The sequence below is a fragment of the Cebus imitator genome, unplaced genomic scaffold, assembly GCF_001604975.1.
Source record: "Cebus imitator isolate Cc_AM_T3 unplaced genomic scaffold, Cebus_imitator-1.0 Scaffold199, whole genome shotgun sequence".
Classification (NCBI taxonomy): Eukaryota; Metazoa; Chordata; class Mammalia; order Primates; family Cebidae; genus Cebus; species Cebus imitator.
In genome coordinates, this window is record NW_016107514.1 from 1,256,662 (window position 1) to 1,272,534 (window position 15,873).

A 15,873-nucleotide genomic window follows, 5' to 3' on the forward strand; every position below is an offset into this window, starting at 1 on the left:
GGGAAAAAAAAAAAAAAAAAAAAAAGAGATTCAACCAATACTGCAGGCATTGCAGTATCAGTGGAAAAGGAGGGAAGACAGAGGAGTGAACTCTGTGATGCAATCTGTGGAATCTCATGGGTTAGTTATGTGGAGCAGGGGAGTGGAGGGGATCAGTGAAGAGATGGCTGGGATGGACCCCCATAACTGGACCCGGTTTCAGATTCTGTCACTGTGTTTCTACCTCTGCCCTGGGCAAATTTCAAGGTAGCGGAGTCCCTCCCTTCTAACATGGAGTCAAAGCAAGCATCACATTTTAGGGTGATCTGACCAGTCTGTTGACCCTGTTATCTCCTGGCGTATGGAGAATTTTATTAAGGCTGCCACATGTATCATTTAGCTTCTCAGCAGGACAAGTGGGTCACCGTCCCTTAGGAACCTTAATATTTAAGATACACAGGCAAATTAAAATTAAACATCTTTGCAGTGGTATAAAGAGGAGTGTAAGCACAAGCACAAAAAAAATATTCTAGATTTCTAGCTTGAGTGTTTTGATACTGAGATAGTGAGAAAATGTGTGAGGCTGCCCATACTTGTGCAGTAGTGTCACTCCAGCTTACTATAAGCGATGTCTTAAGGGTAATGACAGTTTTAATGGACCATCATTATGGGAGAAATTGCTAATCAAGGTAGGTCATTTGTGCCCTTTGCTGTAACTTATTATAGAAACTTTAATCAGAAGATTTTACTTCTGGGTCTCTTACAATTCTCAATACTAATTTTAGGATAGATTATGATGATTATTAATCCTAGTTTTCCCCCCCAAACATGACAACTTTTTATAATATTTCTTAGCAACCGTTCTGATTTAAAGATGAAATTGTCAAAAATATCTTAAAAATTACTTTCACTGAAGAAGAGGCTGTTTTTTATTTATAGGAAATGTCAGGGTGAAATTTCTTTTTCCTTCTTTTTTTCCTTTTTCTTTTTATAGACAGGGTCTCATTCTGTTTCCCAAGCTAGAGTACAGTCATAGCTCACTGCAGCCTCCAAGTCCTGAGTTCAAGTAATCCACCCGCCTCAGCCTCTCTAGTAGCTGGGACTAAAAGCCTGCCACCATGCCCAGCTAATTTTTCAATTTTTAGTAGAGACAGGGGTCAGGGGTCTTGCTATATTACCCAAGCTGGTCATAAACTCCTGAGCTCAAGTGATTCTCCCACCTCGGTCTCCCTTAGTGCTGGGATTACAGGTGTGAGCCACTGTACCTGGCTGAATTAATGACTGTCTTTGTTATTGGCTAACTTTGTTGCATTTGAATTACCTGGTTAGTTGCTGTCATCTGTATCACTTTGCTTGTGCTTCACTTTGCCCGGCTAAGTGCTATTGTTGTGCTATTGTTGTGATCTTTGCCCTTAAGAACTGAAGATACTTAATAGAACTATAGGTTAAAAGCCAAAAACACTTTAAAAATATTGAAAAGTTTTTGCTTTTAAGGCTTCAAATGTTAAAAAAGAACTAATTAATACTATTTTGAGGGAAGTTTTAGAGATAGAATTGGAATTCCTTCAAAGTTACCCTGCGGTTATGAAGTCTTTAAACCCATTAAAAATGAACCCTTTGGAGATGGGCATGGTGGCTTATGCCTGTAATCCCAGCACTTTAGGAAACTGAGGCAGGCAGATCACTTAAGGTCAGGAGTTCAAGACCAGTCTGGTCAACATGGTAAAACCTCGTCTCTACTAAAAATACAAAAATTAGCCGGCCATGGTGGGGCACACCTGCAATCCTAGCTACTAGGGAGACTGAAACAGGAGAATCACTTGAACCTGGGAGGCAGAGGTTGCAGTGAGCCAAGGTTGCACCACTGCACTCCAGCCTGGGTGACAGTGAGACATCATCTCAAAAATAAATAAATAAATAAATAAATAAAATAGAAAACAATAAGTAAAATAAGATTGAACCCTCTGGATTCTTCGGGTGGTGCACCAGGGACCCTCTCCTGTGGGGGTTCCTCTGTGTTGGAGGTGTGGCTCTGCAGGCTCCATCTCCTGGCCTCACCATCTGCGACTGGGCATGATAGCAGCTTTCTAACTGGTTAGGCTTCCTTTTTGTTATTCTGTCATCTGTGCAGATACTGCACGAATATTTTAAATATTTTAAATTAAATAGTATTTTAAATACTGCAAGTATGATCATGTTAGTCCCCTGGGTAAAAGCCCTCCATGGTTCTGGGCAGGAGAAACTCCAGCTCCTAAGCATAGGCACGTCTCCTCCTCATGCCCACCTTCGACTCGCTAACTTCTGATTTTATTCTCCCAGAACGCACTTAAGTGGCTTCATGTCTCAGAGCCTTTCTCAGGCTCCTTGCTTTACTCTGCATGCACTTTTCACCTCTCAGCTTATTCAAGACTCAGCTGAGCTGGCATCTTCTTGGGAACGTCTTCTTGGACTTGATGATTCGCTCTTGTTATTGGCATGTCCCCTGCTGGTTGGCCTCCTGCTGCCCTTTCCCGTTCTTGATGTGTTCTATTCAGTTTAGTCCCTGAAGCACTGAGGCTGCCTGGTCGACACCGAGGCTGGATCTTTCTCGCTTATGCACTCAGTAATCAGCACAGGTCCAGGCGTCGAGTTGGTCTCAAAACTTACTGTCAAAGTCAAATTAAAAGAGAAGGAATAAAGCCTGAGCACTAGCCTTTGAATTATCTGGTAAATTTGTTTTTAGCAAAGGATTGTAGAATCTTAGATAGATTGAGATAAATATACATACATCAGATCTTTTTGGGGTTTTCAAATCTTGCAGAAGCTTCCTCAGGGAACTCTTTTTTATGTCTTATAAATGCAATTGCCAAGTCTATTAAAGAGCATTAAAGAAAATGGAGGCTGTGGCAATGGCGTCAGTTTATTTTATATTCTTTTCACAAGTTCCTTTTCTAAAAAAATTCAGCATGTCATCAGTAGGAGTTTCATGTTTTTTCATTGTGACTTTATTGAACCGGATGACATCATAGCTAATACACCTGCCGTGTAGTGACCCAACGTTACTCAGCAAAATTTGATTTTCATAAATGTAGGAAAAGGCTACCCCTTCTGATATGATTCGTTTCTTTACTAAAAAAAAAAAAAAAAATGTAAGCCGTAAAAAGGGAGAATAACGCCTGAAGAGGGTGTGGCCAGAAAGATAAAACAGAGCCGCTGTTTATTTTTAGTCCATAAACACAATCATTCTTGGGGGATGAACAGGTAATGCTCTTACCTGGAACCTCATAAAACTCTGAATTCGGAATTTGGTCATTTTTTATGGCATTGTGTGGCCATGTGACTTTAGTGTGGTTTAACTTTGGGTTATTCATCTGCAGCAACAGTGAAAGGTCCCCAGAGCCTGTTTCCTGGCTGACAGCCTCTTCTTCGTCACCTCTCCCTGGAGAACCAGGCCGGGGCAAAACACTTCCCTTTTCAGTGTTCCTTTCACTCCATAGAATATAACTATTTTATTATAGTTTTATTGAGTATCTTGACATCACAGTTAATAAACCTGCCATGTAGTAACCAGATATAATTCAGAAAAATATGATCTTGATAAATATATGAATTTACGCTTTAACCTAATAGAATGTAAGATCTACAAGGCTGGGGAATTTTGTCTGTTTTGTCAAAATCAGTGTATCCTAAATACTTAACACAGTACGTGGTATGTGTAGTAGATGACCAAAAAAAAAAAAAAAAAAAAAAATACCAGTTGGAAGGATGAGCAAACTCTCCTGGGTTTTGAAGTTCTTCCTATCAAAATATGGGTCTCTTACAGTTTGAATTTCCACGGTGTTTCATTTAAACTGTCTCCAAGTTTAAGTGAAAGGCTTCATTGCTGTTAAGGAAATTTTGAGCATTGGTCATGTGGGGAGTATATTTTTGAAGCATGGATCTCTTTATGGTCCTCTGAAATCACTGTCAAGACCAGCTACAAGCTGTACCATTTATTTCCATATGACAGTACTAGTAGACTGGTATTTTTAAAAACTGTTCTGTTACATGTACATGTAACATGTTCTGTTACATTTACTAGTTGTTTACCAGTACAACTAGTAAACTGCTCTGTAACAGAACAGTTTTTAGAAATACCATGTGCCTTTGTGTGTGTGCGTTCTGAGTATATGTGATAAAGGGGTTTTGGGGAAGGAGCTTTAAAAATCCTCTTTTCCATTTCACATGTGCTTCATTTCATGATGCTCCTCTTTCTCTTTCCATAGCCACGTGGAGCTGAGCCTTTTCTAGGACCGTTTTATCGCTTTGTTTCAGAAGTGGCATTGTAGAACTCACCCACCGGGGCCTTGGGTCCCACTGTTGTTGGGGGTGACAAGGGGTTTCTGTTTTTTTTCTTTTTGGTTTGGGAGGTGGGGTCCACAGTGGGTAGACTCCTGGTCTCCTTCCTGGTATTTCTTAAGACCAAATTTGGACAGCCAAGAGAAAGGAATGAGTTGTGAGGTTATTTAGAAACATTTCGTACATTCTTAAATCCACAGAATGGATGTTTTTTTGAAGAGGAAGGTGAAGTGAGCTTGTGCTGTGGTTCTGAATATCTATAAACCTTTCTGATCCATGTATTAAAATGTTTTAGATTGTTCTGGGAAATAGGGTGAAGTGCAGTTCTCCGAGGAGCAACTTCAGTTTATAAATCTAGACTAAGATAATTCATCGTTTTGTAGTTCATGCTCACAGATACTGAAATTTGGCTTTCCCTGTTCCTGCCTCGCCCGTGGTACGTGGGTCAGAAGATTCGAGTTCCAGGCCCTGTCCTGGAGCCTGCTCGGAGGCTGACTGCGGCAGGTCACACTCAGTCCCTCTCATACTGCTCTTCTGCCCTGTCTGTGGAGTTGAAGATAACACTGTCCTCTTGGATTTGTTGTGTGACCTAAATCAGACCAGACATGAGAACACTAAAATCTAAAATCATGCAGGACAATCTTATCCTAAAGGTCACAAATCTCACTTTCTCTTCCCCTTGATGTGACGTGTATCCACTCGAAAAATTAAAGTTACTTCTTGCTCTGGATGTTCCTTGTCTTCGTTATTTGAGCTTGTAGAAAGCTTGGGAGCAGATTTGTAGGGTATGTTGAGCAAGGACTCCATGACCTCCATTGTGTCTTATAGCCTCATTTTTCCGTCTATTTTCTGCCTCTTTCTTTGTTTCTCTTTGTTGTTCTTCCTAATTTACTCTGTCTGACTCTATTGTATGTACCTTGACCTAAGCAGCCTTAAATCCTTTTTGGAGCAAGTCATTAGATGAAGAACCAACCAAACAAGTAAATATTGTTGCACCAATTGGCTTTCTTCTCTTTTGAGTTTTAGGGTAAGGATGAATGACAGAACTCTTCCTCGAGAGAGGTGTGGAATCTTCTGTGTCCTCCTCAAAGGCAACCCAAGTGTGAAGGATGATCTGTTTTAAAACGTCTGCTTCTAGGAATGGGAAGGTGTTGAATTTGGTTAGCTAAATAATGTAAAATTCTTAGCTGATACTGTTCAGAACTGGGAGTTGTTAGAGGAGATATGACCTGAGTTAAACAACTTTTATTTGTGTTGAAATTGACCATTTGTTTGTAAGAAATTTTATTTCAAGTTGGTACATATGCTGTCAGGGAGGTTTTAACTAAATAATTTTATTGCTTTAAGACAGGTTCTCATGCAAATGTATTTTTCATCATCCTTTAGTGTGCCCTTGTTGGGGATAAAGTTCTTGATCATATCCAGTAATGAGAAAGAGACACATGGTCCTATGGGACTGATGTTAATATTTTGAGTATCTTAAGTATTTTATCACAGTTTTATATAGTGTCGTTTGTGGTAATGAATGTCCATCAGCTATTAAAGTGTGATTTCACTGTTGATTAATTTAGTGCTGATCAATCTTCTTCATGGATAATTTTGTTAGTCTACACACCTGTTGTCTAAATTGGAAGCCTACTAGTACAAGTGGATGATCTGCAAATGTGATTAATTTATTTATACATCTACAGAATATTATTGGTCAGAGAATCAAGCCATATTTTTGTCTCTTGATCAGTGCCAAGCTTAAGTCTCTAAGGGAGGAATTTGTTTTCCTTGTCTACTTCTAGACTGAAAACACACAGGAAATTTAAATATATATGTCATTACGAGTTTTTCAGAGTGTTTGAACTTCTACTATGTCTGAATGGCCAATACAAGAATGTCAGCCAAGCCTAAATAGTTTAAATTAACCTCACAGTTGTGATACGTTTCTCATTTGGCTTTATGAATTTAGCCTGTAGAGGCTGTGAGAGCATTTTGGTGAAAAAAAATGTTTCTAATGTTTATAATCCTGAGCTAATAAATGTGTGATGTAACTCAGTAACATTTATTTTCTTTTTCAGTTCTCTCTGGAGGACCATTGCCTCAAGGGCATGAATTTGAACTGTACGAAGTGAGATTTCACTGGGGAAGAGAAAACCAGCGTGGTTCTGAGCACACGGTTAATTTCAAAGCTTTTCCCATGGAGGTAAGAAGAACGAATCAGCTTGTAAAAATCTTGTTTTCTGAATAAAGTATTCAGTGACTTACTGAAATAGTTTAGGTTAAAAGTAGATGCATAGCCCTTGAATTTTATCAGTTTATGCTAAAATTTACAAAGTGCTTAATGCAATGGAAGCCTAGCGCAGCATGTGAAGCTTCCTGTCTACTCTCATGGCTTGGTGTGTGCGCATGAGCACGTGACCAGAAAGGCAACCGGTATTAAATTTCACCCTAGTGTTACTAATCTTGTAAAAATTCTGCCTCTGCAGATTCAGTAGTTTACTTTTATAGATGTTATGAATAGGTGACGAGCTGAAGACAACCATTGGAGAAACCACAACAGTAATGAAAAGTCTAGGTTAGCTAGTTTAAAATCCTGGGTTGGTTTTATTCACTCCAAACCACTGGGGGAGGGAGGGGGAAAGAGATTTTTCAAGAGTGATTCTTTTGTCCAAAGAATTCCCTCCCTGACCTATGTTCTTATTTAACTCCTGCTCTTTCTTTGATACCTGATTGAAATCTTAGGTCTCCTGTGGGACTTTTTCTAGTTGCCTTCCTAGGCAGAATTCATTTCTCTCTCTCAGTGCTCCCTATATGCTTGATAGGGCGCTGCCACAGCACTGGCCCCATGGGTTGTACCATTTAGTATCCACAGCGTCTTTCTCACTGCCTGTGAGCTCCTGGGGACCGGAGCTCCCTCTCACCCCCTTTTTACTCCCATCATTTGCCCAGTGCCAGGCACAGCTGAGACAGACAGTTCTCGCTGGTGAAAGTGAGGGGATATTGGGTTCAGTCCAGGCCTTGATATTTCTAGAAGGAACCTCCGTTTACCCCAGAAAATAGCCCTTTGGTGGCATATAGGAGCATGTTTTGGGGGTTGCTGGACTGCCAGTCTTTTCTCTGACATTCCCAACTGTGCATGGGCTTAATATTAAATATAAAATTGCTCATGACCAGATATGACATTCAGTGCCGCTTCAGTGGCTGGAAATCATGGCTGTATAATTTTATGTCAGTAATACATGTATTTTAGAGGATTCTGTTGAAGCGTTTCTCAGCATTACTTTAATTATAATTAAAAAAATATCTCTGGAAGCTCAGGATATCTCTTTCATTACAAAAAACCTGAACCTTGGAAGTTAAATGTTCCATGTTTTGGTGCTGGAGAGGAAAAAACCCAAATCGGTGTATTGAAGGGTGGAAGAGGTGTGCAGTGATGCGGACAGTAAGGAGAAGCATCTTCTCAGAGGCATTGATGGTGAAGGCCTTCAGCACTCACCTCTCTAGGAGCTGTTTGCTCAGTGCTTATAGAAATCCTCTCCTTGCTACTGCCTATGATGCTTCTGTGTCCCTTCTGGCTCCTGTCCCATCATCAGCCAACCTGACAAGGAAAAATTCACACTAGAAGGCATCAAAAAGGAAAGAAGTCAAATCCAAGACAGTTAATGCCACTGGGTGGTGGGGCACAAAGTGAGGGGCAGGACCGCCCTAGACTGTCAGGGCCTTTGCCCTGCCTCATTCTTTGGGTTTGAAAAGCCACTGAGTGCATTTCATCTCAGCCCCCAAAGACAGACTCTAGTAACAAAAGTTCTGGGAAGAGGTAGCTGCAAATGGGGAGGCAGGAACTTCTGGATGAGAATTCCGTGGTTTTGCTTGTGTCATGCAGAACTTACAGCCATGGGAAGTGTAATTAGCGAGCTGCACTCTTTATACTCAGATAGCATTTCCAGACCAAACGTCCAGATTGGGCTGGTTTCTTTGTGGGGTTTCAACAGCTCTGGTCCATTAAGCACAGGTAATGGTTTGTTTCGACAAAGATTAAATCCTGGTAGTGAGGCTTTGTTTCTGCAGAAATATTTATATTTAGGATAATGGAATTGCTGATTATGATTTTTCCAAAATATGTAGTGAATAATATTTATATTCTTTTTTATCCCAGATTATCCTTGATCCAATCCCAGAGAAAATACTTGTATCGGTCATCTGATGCGTGCTTAGTGCTCTATCCCGTTGAATGCGTAAATGCTATGGGTGTGCAGAATTAGAAGGAGATCTCTGCAAGCCAGAGTTTTGTTTATTGATTTATTTTTGTGGAAACTATGAAAACTGAGGTGGGTTTTGACAAGGAGAGGGCTCTCGTGGTGTGGGAAAAGAGAGGAGAGAGGGTTTCCATGTGGAAGAATATCCTGGGAGTGGGGGTGAGTTGGCTCATACAGAGTTAGGTAGATAACTTACTACAGGTCCCCTGGTCCTGAACTGCCACCAAGGGCCACTTGAAGCACAGGGCATGGCCAGCAGCTCAGTGGAGAGTAAGACCAGATACCCTTTTGGGTACATGATTTTTTTTCCAGTTTTTTTTGAGATCACTTTCCATATTTTGCTTCCATTTTAAGTCTGACTTTTTTTTTTTCCTCAAAATCACATATCTGTGCATCTATTTCTTTTTTGTTGATCTTATTGAAAATTAAATGGCTGGCTTGTTAAACAGACACCATAAGCAAATACTCTGTCTCTTCTTACGTGGAACACATAGGAATGGCCTTTTTTTTTTTTTTTTTTTTTTTTTTTTTTTTTTTTTTTTTTTTTTTTTTTTTTCCTTGAGATGAAGTCTTGCTTTGTCGCCCACATTGGAGTGCAGTGGCTTGGTCTCAGCTCACTGCAGCCTCCGCCTCCCAGTTTCAAGTGATTCTGTGCCTCAGCCTTCAGGGTAGCTGGGATTACAGGTGCCCACCACCATGCCCTGCTGATTTTTGTATTTTTAGTAGAGACGGGGTTCTATCATGTTGGCCAGGCTGCTCTTGAACTCCTGACCTCAGGCGATCCACCCGCCTTGGCCTTCCAAAGTGCTGGGCTTACAGGTGTGAGCCACTGTGCCCAGCAGAAAAGGCTTTTAACAGAAATTCATCTACTTGTCTTCTCTCACCTTTTAGAAATTATAAATATAACAACAGCTCTAAAAAGATTTTTGATACTTTTAGTAGTCAGCACTGACAGGATTTCAAAAATTAACACAATTTGGTACTCTAAACAGTTTAAACTGCAGCTCTTCACTAAGCAAGATGTATAAGGCATGCCATTTGTGTTTTTCCTTCTTGAGACCTGTAGGTTTCAGAAACACACATCCTTCCACAGCCATCTGACACTGCTTACTTACCATGCTCTCATCTCGTAAACCTGAATTCTATTGTGAATACTCCAGGTTTATGCTTAAATGACAGTGTCTTAACAAGAGAAAAATGTAATCTTGCTGCATTTTTTCTCCTGTTGCCTGAAAGGGTTTCACTATGTTTCCCAGGGTAGATTTGAGCTGGTCTCAAGGGATCCTCCTGCCAGCTTCCTGAGTAGCTGGGACTATAGGTGTGCATCACTGCGCCCAGCTCCAGCTAGAATCCTTTTACATAATGTGTGAGTATTTTGCATTGTGATATTCAATCAAGACATTCATGTGAGTATAAGATTTTTGATTTAAGACAAGTTTGAGATCAACTAAAATTAATTATCGTGTGTGTGTTCTTCTGGTGGCTGTGGAAGGTCCTTATTTTCTTTGGATTTTGTTGGGTGTCTTAGCTTGTGAAGTCCAACTTCAGTGCTATATGAATTTTTTTGCCATTTTGCTAACACACTGCTATACTCCATGCATTCAGCATTCCACTGGAACTGTTTATTCCCTTCATATTAACTTTTGTTATAGATATCAGGCTCCTGGGCATTGAGGGTCACAGGTACATGTTCTACTTTCAGGCTGTGTGTTCTATTTGGGTCATTTGTCTGTGGACACTGCCATCTTTGCTGTTTCAAAGTAGCCTAACTCTGTGGTCTGTGTGATTTTTGGTAAATTATGATGAATTTTTACACATGAATAGCTACTCTCATAATTCCAGGGAAGAAAGCTTCTCAGGCAGTTAGATTTTATTCTGGATCAATAAAAAATTTTTAAAAAGTGATGGGGAGACCAACAGTGTGTCAAGTTTTAATTTTTCCAATTAAGAACATTACTCTCTGCTGTCCTTATCATTTTATAAAGAGAGAATCTTTAATAGCCAAAGGCATGGACCCATAAATTGAATATATTTAGATTTTTAAAAATGTATTATTTCAATTTTTCTTGCATTACTACAGGTGAATGATAGTTTTGTCAGAGATAGGCACCGTTCTGGCCCACAGACTAGCAGGAGATTGTGTATGGTGAGCCTGACTTTCTTGCCTTTTGAGTCTAAAAGTCTGTGGTTTAAGAGTGAATTGCTAAGAAGGAGTTCCAACCATATTGAGGCTGGACACTTGTCTTCCTTTATATTGTGTTTAAAGAGCAGCTATTGCTCTGTGTATTCTGGAAGGACTTAGTGATGATTGTGCCACATACCAGCTGTTGATAGAAAGTTGAGTGCATTAGTTAAATAGAAAAAAAAAATTATTGTACAGAGCAGGGTGCTTTAATTGTGAAGAGTCTAGGCCTTGGTTGCAAAATAGACCAACAAAAATATTCTGAAGACTGTATCTCATAATATAGTGCTAATCCTTAATACTACATTTGGGCCCTGGACCGGGTCTCCAGATAGCCCACATTTCTTCTTCTCTTTCCAGGCAAATGGTGGCATTTGGTAGTTAGTGTTTTCTTAGTAAAAGTGAATGGTCTTTAAGGTTGCTGCTTCCCAAGTCATTTGCATGTTCACCTCACAGAAAGATTTATTTTTATCCACTTATTTTACTATTCTAAGGAGATCCCAGGAAGAGTTCGCCTGGTTAATAGTGAAATCATGACCTTTCAAGTTATTTTACTTTGAGGAACATCTCAACTAGAGTTTCAAGTTTGTTGAACCTCTTCTAAAACAGGGACTTCCATTGATTTTCCAAAGAAATGGAATGGGATGACTTTATTTGTGAGTGAACATTCTGAAGATTAGATACAAGATATAACACTAAAGAAATAGAGATTTAAAAGGAAATTTTGTGGTCATCTAGTCCAAACTCTTATGTAACATAGAAGAAATCTGTGCCTTACAGGCTGTGAAGTTTCAGTGGCTTTGTGACAGCAGAGGAGGGGTGTGTGTTGCAAAGGTGGAATCCCTGCTACCTCTAAGAACAGGGGTAAGGGAGGCAGTGGATTTAGTAGAGAGCCTCTTCCTGCCCACTTTACGGAGATGCTCACTGAGGTCTGGGGAGGAGGAGGAGGGAGGGTAGCTCAGGGCCATAACCTCAGAAATGGCCTGTGAACTGACTTCTGCTCTAGGCAGTGCTTTTTTCACTTCCCAAAGTGAGTTACCAGGAAAATCAACTCTAGTTTGAGATTTCATTTGTAGCTGTAGTTAATACTTTGGATTGAGGTTGCTTTTGGAGTAAAAAGAAAGGTTTGTATTAAGAGGAGTTAAGACTGACACTAAAGGAATGATTTGAAATTTGAATGTTCAGCTTTTCTGGGAAGTCTTATTATTTTGACCAGAAAAAAGGAACAATTTGTCTCTAAATATAATAATTATTATGATGATGATTATTTGGTATCCTGGACTCTCCCAAGGAGCTAGCAGATTGAGCCTGTGTATGAATAGATGAAGGAGTTAGAGGCTTGTGCAGTGACCTCTCCAGAAGTCGTGATTGCAGAAAAAAAAGCAAAAAAATTTTATGTTTCCTGAATTCTAATGAACGCTTGCATTTTACTTCATAAAAATCATGGTTTCTGCTTTGATTCAGCATATTTATTTTTACATTTCATGCAGAAACCTCAGAGTTTACTGTGTAGAAAATGAATTACAATGTTGAACAAATGATCTTTTAACTGTATTCCCACTCAGAAGTGTGTAAGACCAACTTGACCTTTGAGAAGTCACTTTGAAGCTACTTTTGATTTTATATTTGTTAGTATTTCTTTTAGTAGCTCATTCTTTGTTGTTTGAGGATGTACAAAAGGTTGTTTTGGCAAACTAAATTTGAAAAAGCATTTATATTAAACCTGATTTTATGAAATTTGTAGAAAAACTAAAAATTAGTTCCTATAAATGGGTATAATATATAATTAATGTACGGATAAGGTTACAGATACAGCAGGTAGAAAATATTTTAAATTGTGCTTTGAAAGATCTAAATTCTACAGAAAATACATTTCCTGTCAATATGTTTTCAGACAATAAATAGCCTGAGATTTGAATATATAGTTCATAACTGGGGTGTCCATCTAAATAACACATAATCATCCATTCATTCTTTTGTTTATCCATCCATCCATCCATCCATCCATCCATCCGTCTGTCCGTCCATCCATCCATCCGTCCATCCATCCAGAGTATTTCATGTTCAGGCCCTGGACTAAGTGCTAAGGAGACAGCTATGAGTACAACAGACAATGAAGTTTCAGACAGTGGGGGAGTTTGAATGCAGTTTGCAGTTTGTCTCCTATTTGTTTTTTTTCTAAATGGGCAAGTCTTTAGAACAGGGATCCTCAAGCCCTGGGCCATGGACTGGTACCTGGCCTGTTAGGAACCTGGCTGCAAGCAGGAGGTGACTGGTGGGCCAGTGAGCATTACCTCTTGAGTCTGCCGTCTGTCCGATCAGTGGTGGCATTAAATTCTCACAGGAGCATGAACACTATTGTGAACTGTACATGTGAGGGATCTACGTTGCACACTCCTAATGAGAATCTAATGCCTGATCATCTATTACTATCTCCCATCACCCCCAGATGGGACCATATTTCCTTACATATTATAATATAATAATAATGGAAATAAGTGTATAATAAATGTAATGTGCTTGAATCATCCCAAAACCATCCCCTGTCCCCAGGCTGTGGAAAAATTGTCTTCCACAAAACTGGTCCCAGGTGCCAAAAAGGTTGGAGACTGCTGCTTTAGAAGATACAGTAGTCCCCTCTTTGTGGAAGATACATTTCAAGATTTCCAATAGGTACCTGAAACTGTAGCGAGTACCAAACCTACATATATTAATACTTGCTTTTTTTTCCCCATACATACATGCCTGTGATAAAGTTTAATTTGTATATTAGACACCGTAAGAGATTAACAAGAACAATAATAAAATTATAACAGTATGCCAACATCACTACCTTTACACTTTAAGACATTGTTAAGTAAAGTAAGGGTTACTTGAACCACGAGCAGTGCAGTACCAAGACACTGAATCTGATCTCTGAGAGGACTCTTAAGTGGTTGATGGGCAGGGAGTGTGCACAGTGTGGAGACGCTGGACAGAGGGAGGATTCACACCCTGGGTGAGATGCAGCAGCATGGTGTGAGATTTCATCACACCACCCAGAATTTAAAATGTATGAACTGTTTATTTCTGCAATTTTCCATTTAATATTTTTGGACCGCAGTTAACTGAAACCATGGAAAGCAAAACTGTGTTTCTGTCATATTCGCCTAAGCTGCCTCTGCAGTATGCAAATTCAGGCCATCAGAAGCTAGTTAGAGGAAGAGTTTGAAGACATTTCTTAGAATGCAAATATGTTGTTTGAGATGTGAATGACTGTCAACCACACAAAGTATTTATCAACCAGTATGTGAAAGGCATTGTGCTAGGTATAACTGGTCATGGGTCATTGTAGGCTAGACTAACTTCAGTAATCCAACAAAATTAGAATCAGTGAGATACAGGGGAGGAAGTGTTCTTGATGGGGAAGAGTTAAGGAAGGAGTAGGTTCTGAAGAGCCACTAGAGAACCTGGGACCCCTGTGGCTTCCTCCCTCAGGACTGTGGCAGTGTGGGAGGAAGTACGAATGATGTAGTTGGTGAGTTTAGGCTCCAAAGCTGAAAAAAACTTAGATTCACATCTAACCTCTGCAATCGTAGGCAAGCTAGTAAACCTCTTCCAACCTGTCTGTAAAGCTCATCTATGAAAAAGGGCTAAACATTAGCTCAGAGGTCAGCAAAGAGTAAACCCTGCTGTGTTTCCTATTTTTAGGAAGAGATGGAACATCAGAGTGGGATTGTGATTGTGATGATAAAAATCTTGTTAAAGCATCCTGAGGGGGATACAAAAAGCTTTTTGGGCTGGGTGCAGTGGCTCATACCTGTAATCCCAGCACTTTGGGAGGCTGAGGCAGGCGGATCACCTGAGGGCAGGAGTTCGAGACTAGCTTGGCCAAAATGGTGAAACTCCATCTCTATTAAAAATACAAAAATTAGCTGGTCATGGTGGTGGGTGCCTATAGCCCCAGCTACTCAGGAGACGAAGGCACGAGAGTTGTTTGAACCTAGGAGGTGGAGGTTGCAGTGAGCCAATATTGAACCACTGCAGTCCAGCCTGGGTGACAGAATGAGATTCTATGTCTCAAAAAATAAATAAATTAAATCAATTAAAAATAAATAAATGAAACAAAAAACCTTTTTGTTACTATTACATAACAAATGCAGAGGATATAAATGGAGAAAATAATGTAAAGTCTTTTTTTGTTTGAAACTTCTTCCCTGTTTAGTTGAACATATTGTCTTTTATAAGTCTAATCAATTATGTCATTTCCAGGTCGTTTTTCCTAACACATCTTTTTATTATGATGATTATGCACGCATATCCAGAAAAATTTGTGTTATCACTTTATTTTGTAAGGGAAATGAATATTGCCTTGAGAAAGATAATTGGGTAACAGTATGATAAAACTTCTCATTGAGTCAAAAGATGATAGGAGGTTTTAACTCTGTAAGTTTTTAAACTGTATAAAAACTGTATGTTTTACTTTTGTTGTTTTTCCTGATATTTAAGAACGACAGCTTAAAATGGCACAGGGATGTTAGTAAGATAATTGCTTCCCTGCTACTGCTTTGCTGTGCTTGAATATATTTTCTCTGAGCTTTGTAGGGCTCCATACAACAAAAATTCATTATGGAAGCATAGAACAGCATACTGTGACCCCTCTTAGACACTGAAGTTTTTTGTGACATGGTTTGTTCCCTAGGCAGCAGCCTGCTCTGGCAATGTAAATTCTTAGTCAGGGAGACTGCATTTTATTTGCAGTTCACCATGACATTTGTTTTTTGACTGTTCAACCTCAATTCCTTCATTAGTACATAAAGATAGTGAAATTCTACCTAACCTTATACGACTCAGGGAGAGACTGTAAAAATTAATAGTGTAGGCTGGGTGTGGTGGCTGACGCCTATAATCCCAGCACTTTGGGAGGCTGAGGCGGTGGATCGCCTGAGGTCAGAAGGTCGAAACTAGCCTGATCAACATGGTGAAACCTGTCTCTACTAAAAAATACAAAAAATTAGCTGGGCGTGCAAGTACCTGCCTGTAATCCCAGCTACTAGGAAGGCTGAGGCAGGAGAATCTCTTGAACTCAGGAGTCAGAGGTTGTAGTGAGCCGAGATTGCGCCATTGCTCTCCAGCTTGAGCAACAAGAGTGAAACTCTGTCTCAAAAAAAA

At 39.7% G+C, this 15,873-nt stretch overlaps 1 protein-coding gene across 1 annotated transcript in view; it reads left to right on the plus strand.

The window, feature by feature from the left end:
* Window positions 1-15,873, plus strand: part of CA8 (carbonic anhydrase 8) — a 94,487-nt gene that overhangs the window by 11,928 nt on the left and 66,686 nt on the right. Inside the window, exon 3 of the mRNA XM_017547560.2 lies at window positions 6,363-6,487. Coding sequence (XP_017403049.1) covers window positions 6,363-6,487 — 125 coding nt within the window. The remainder of the gene's footprint in view (window positions 1-6,362; window positions 6,488-15,873) is intronic.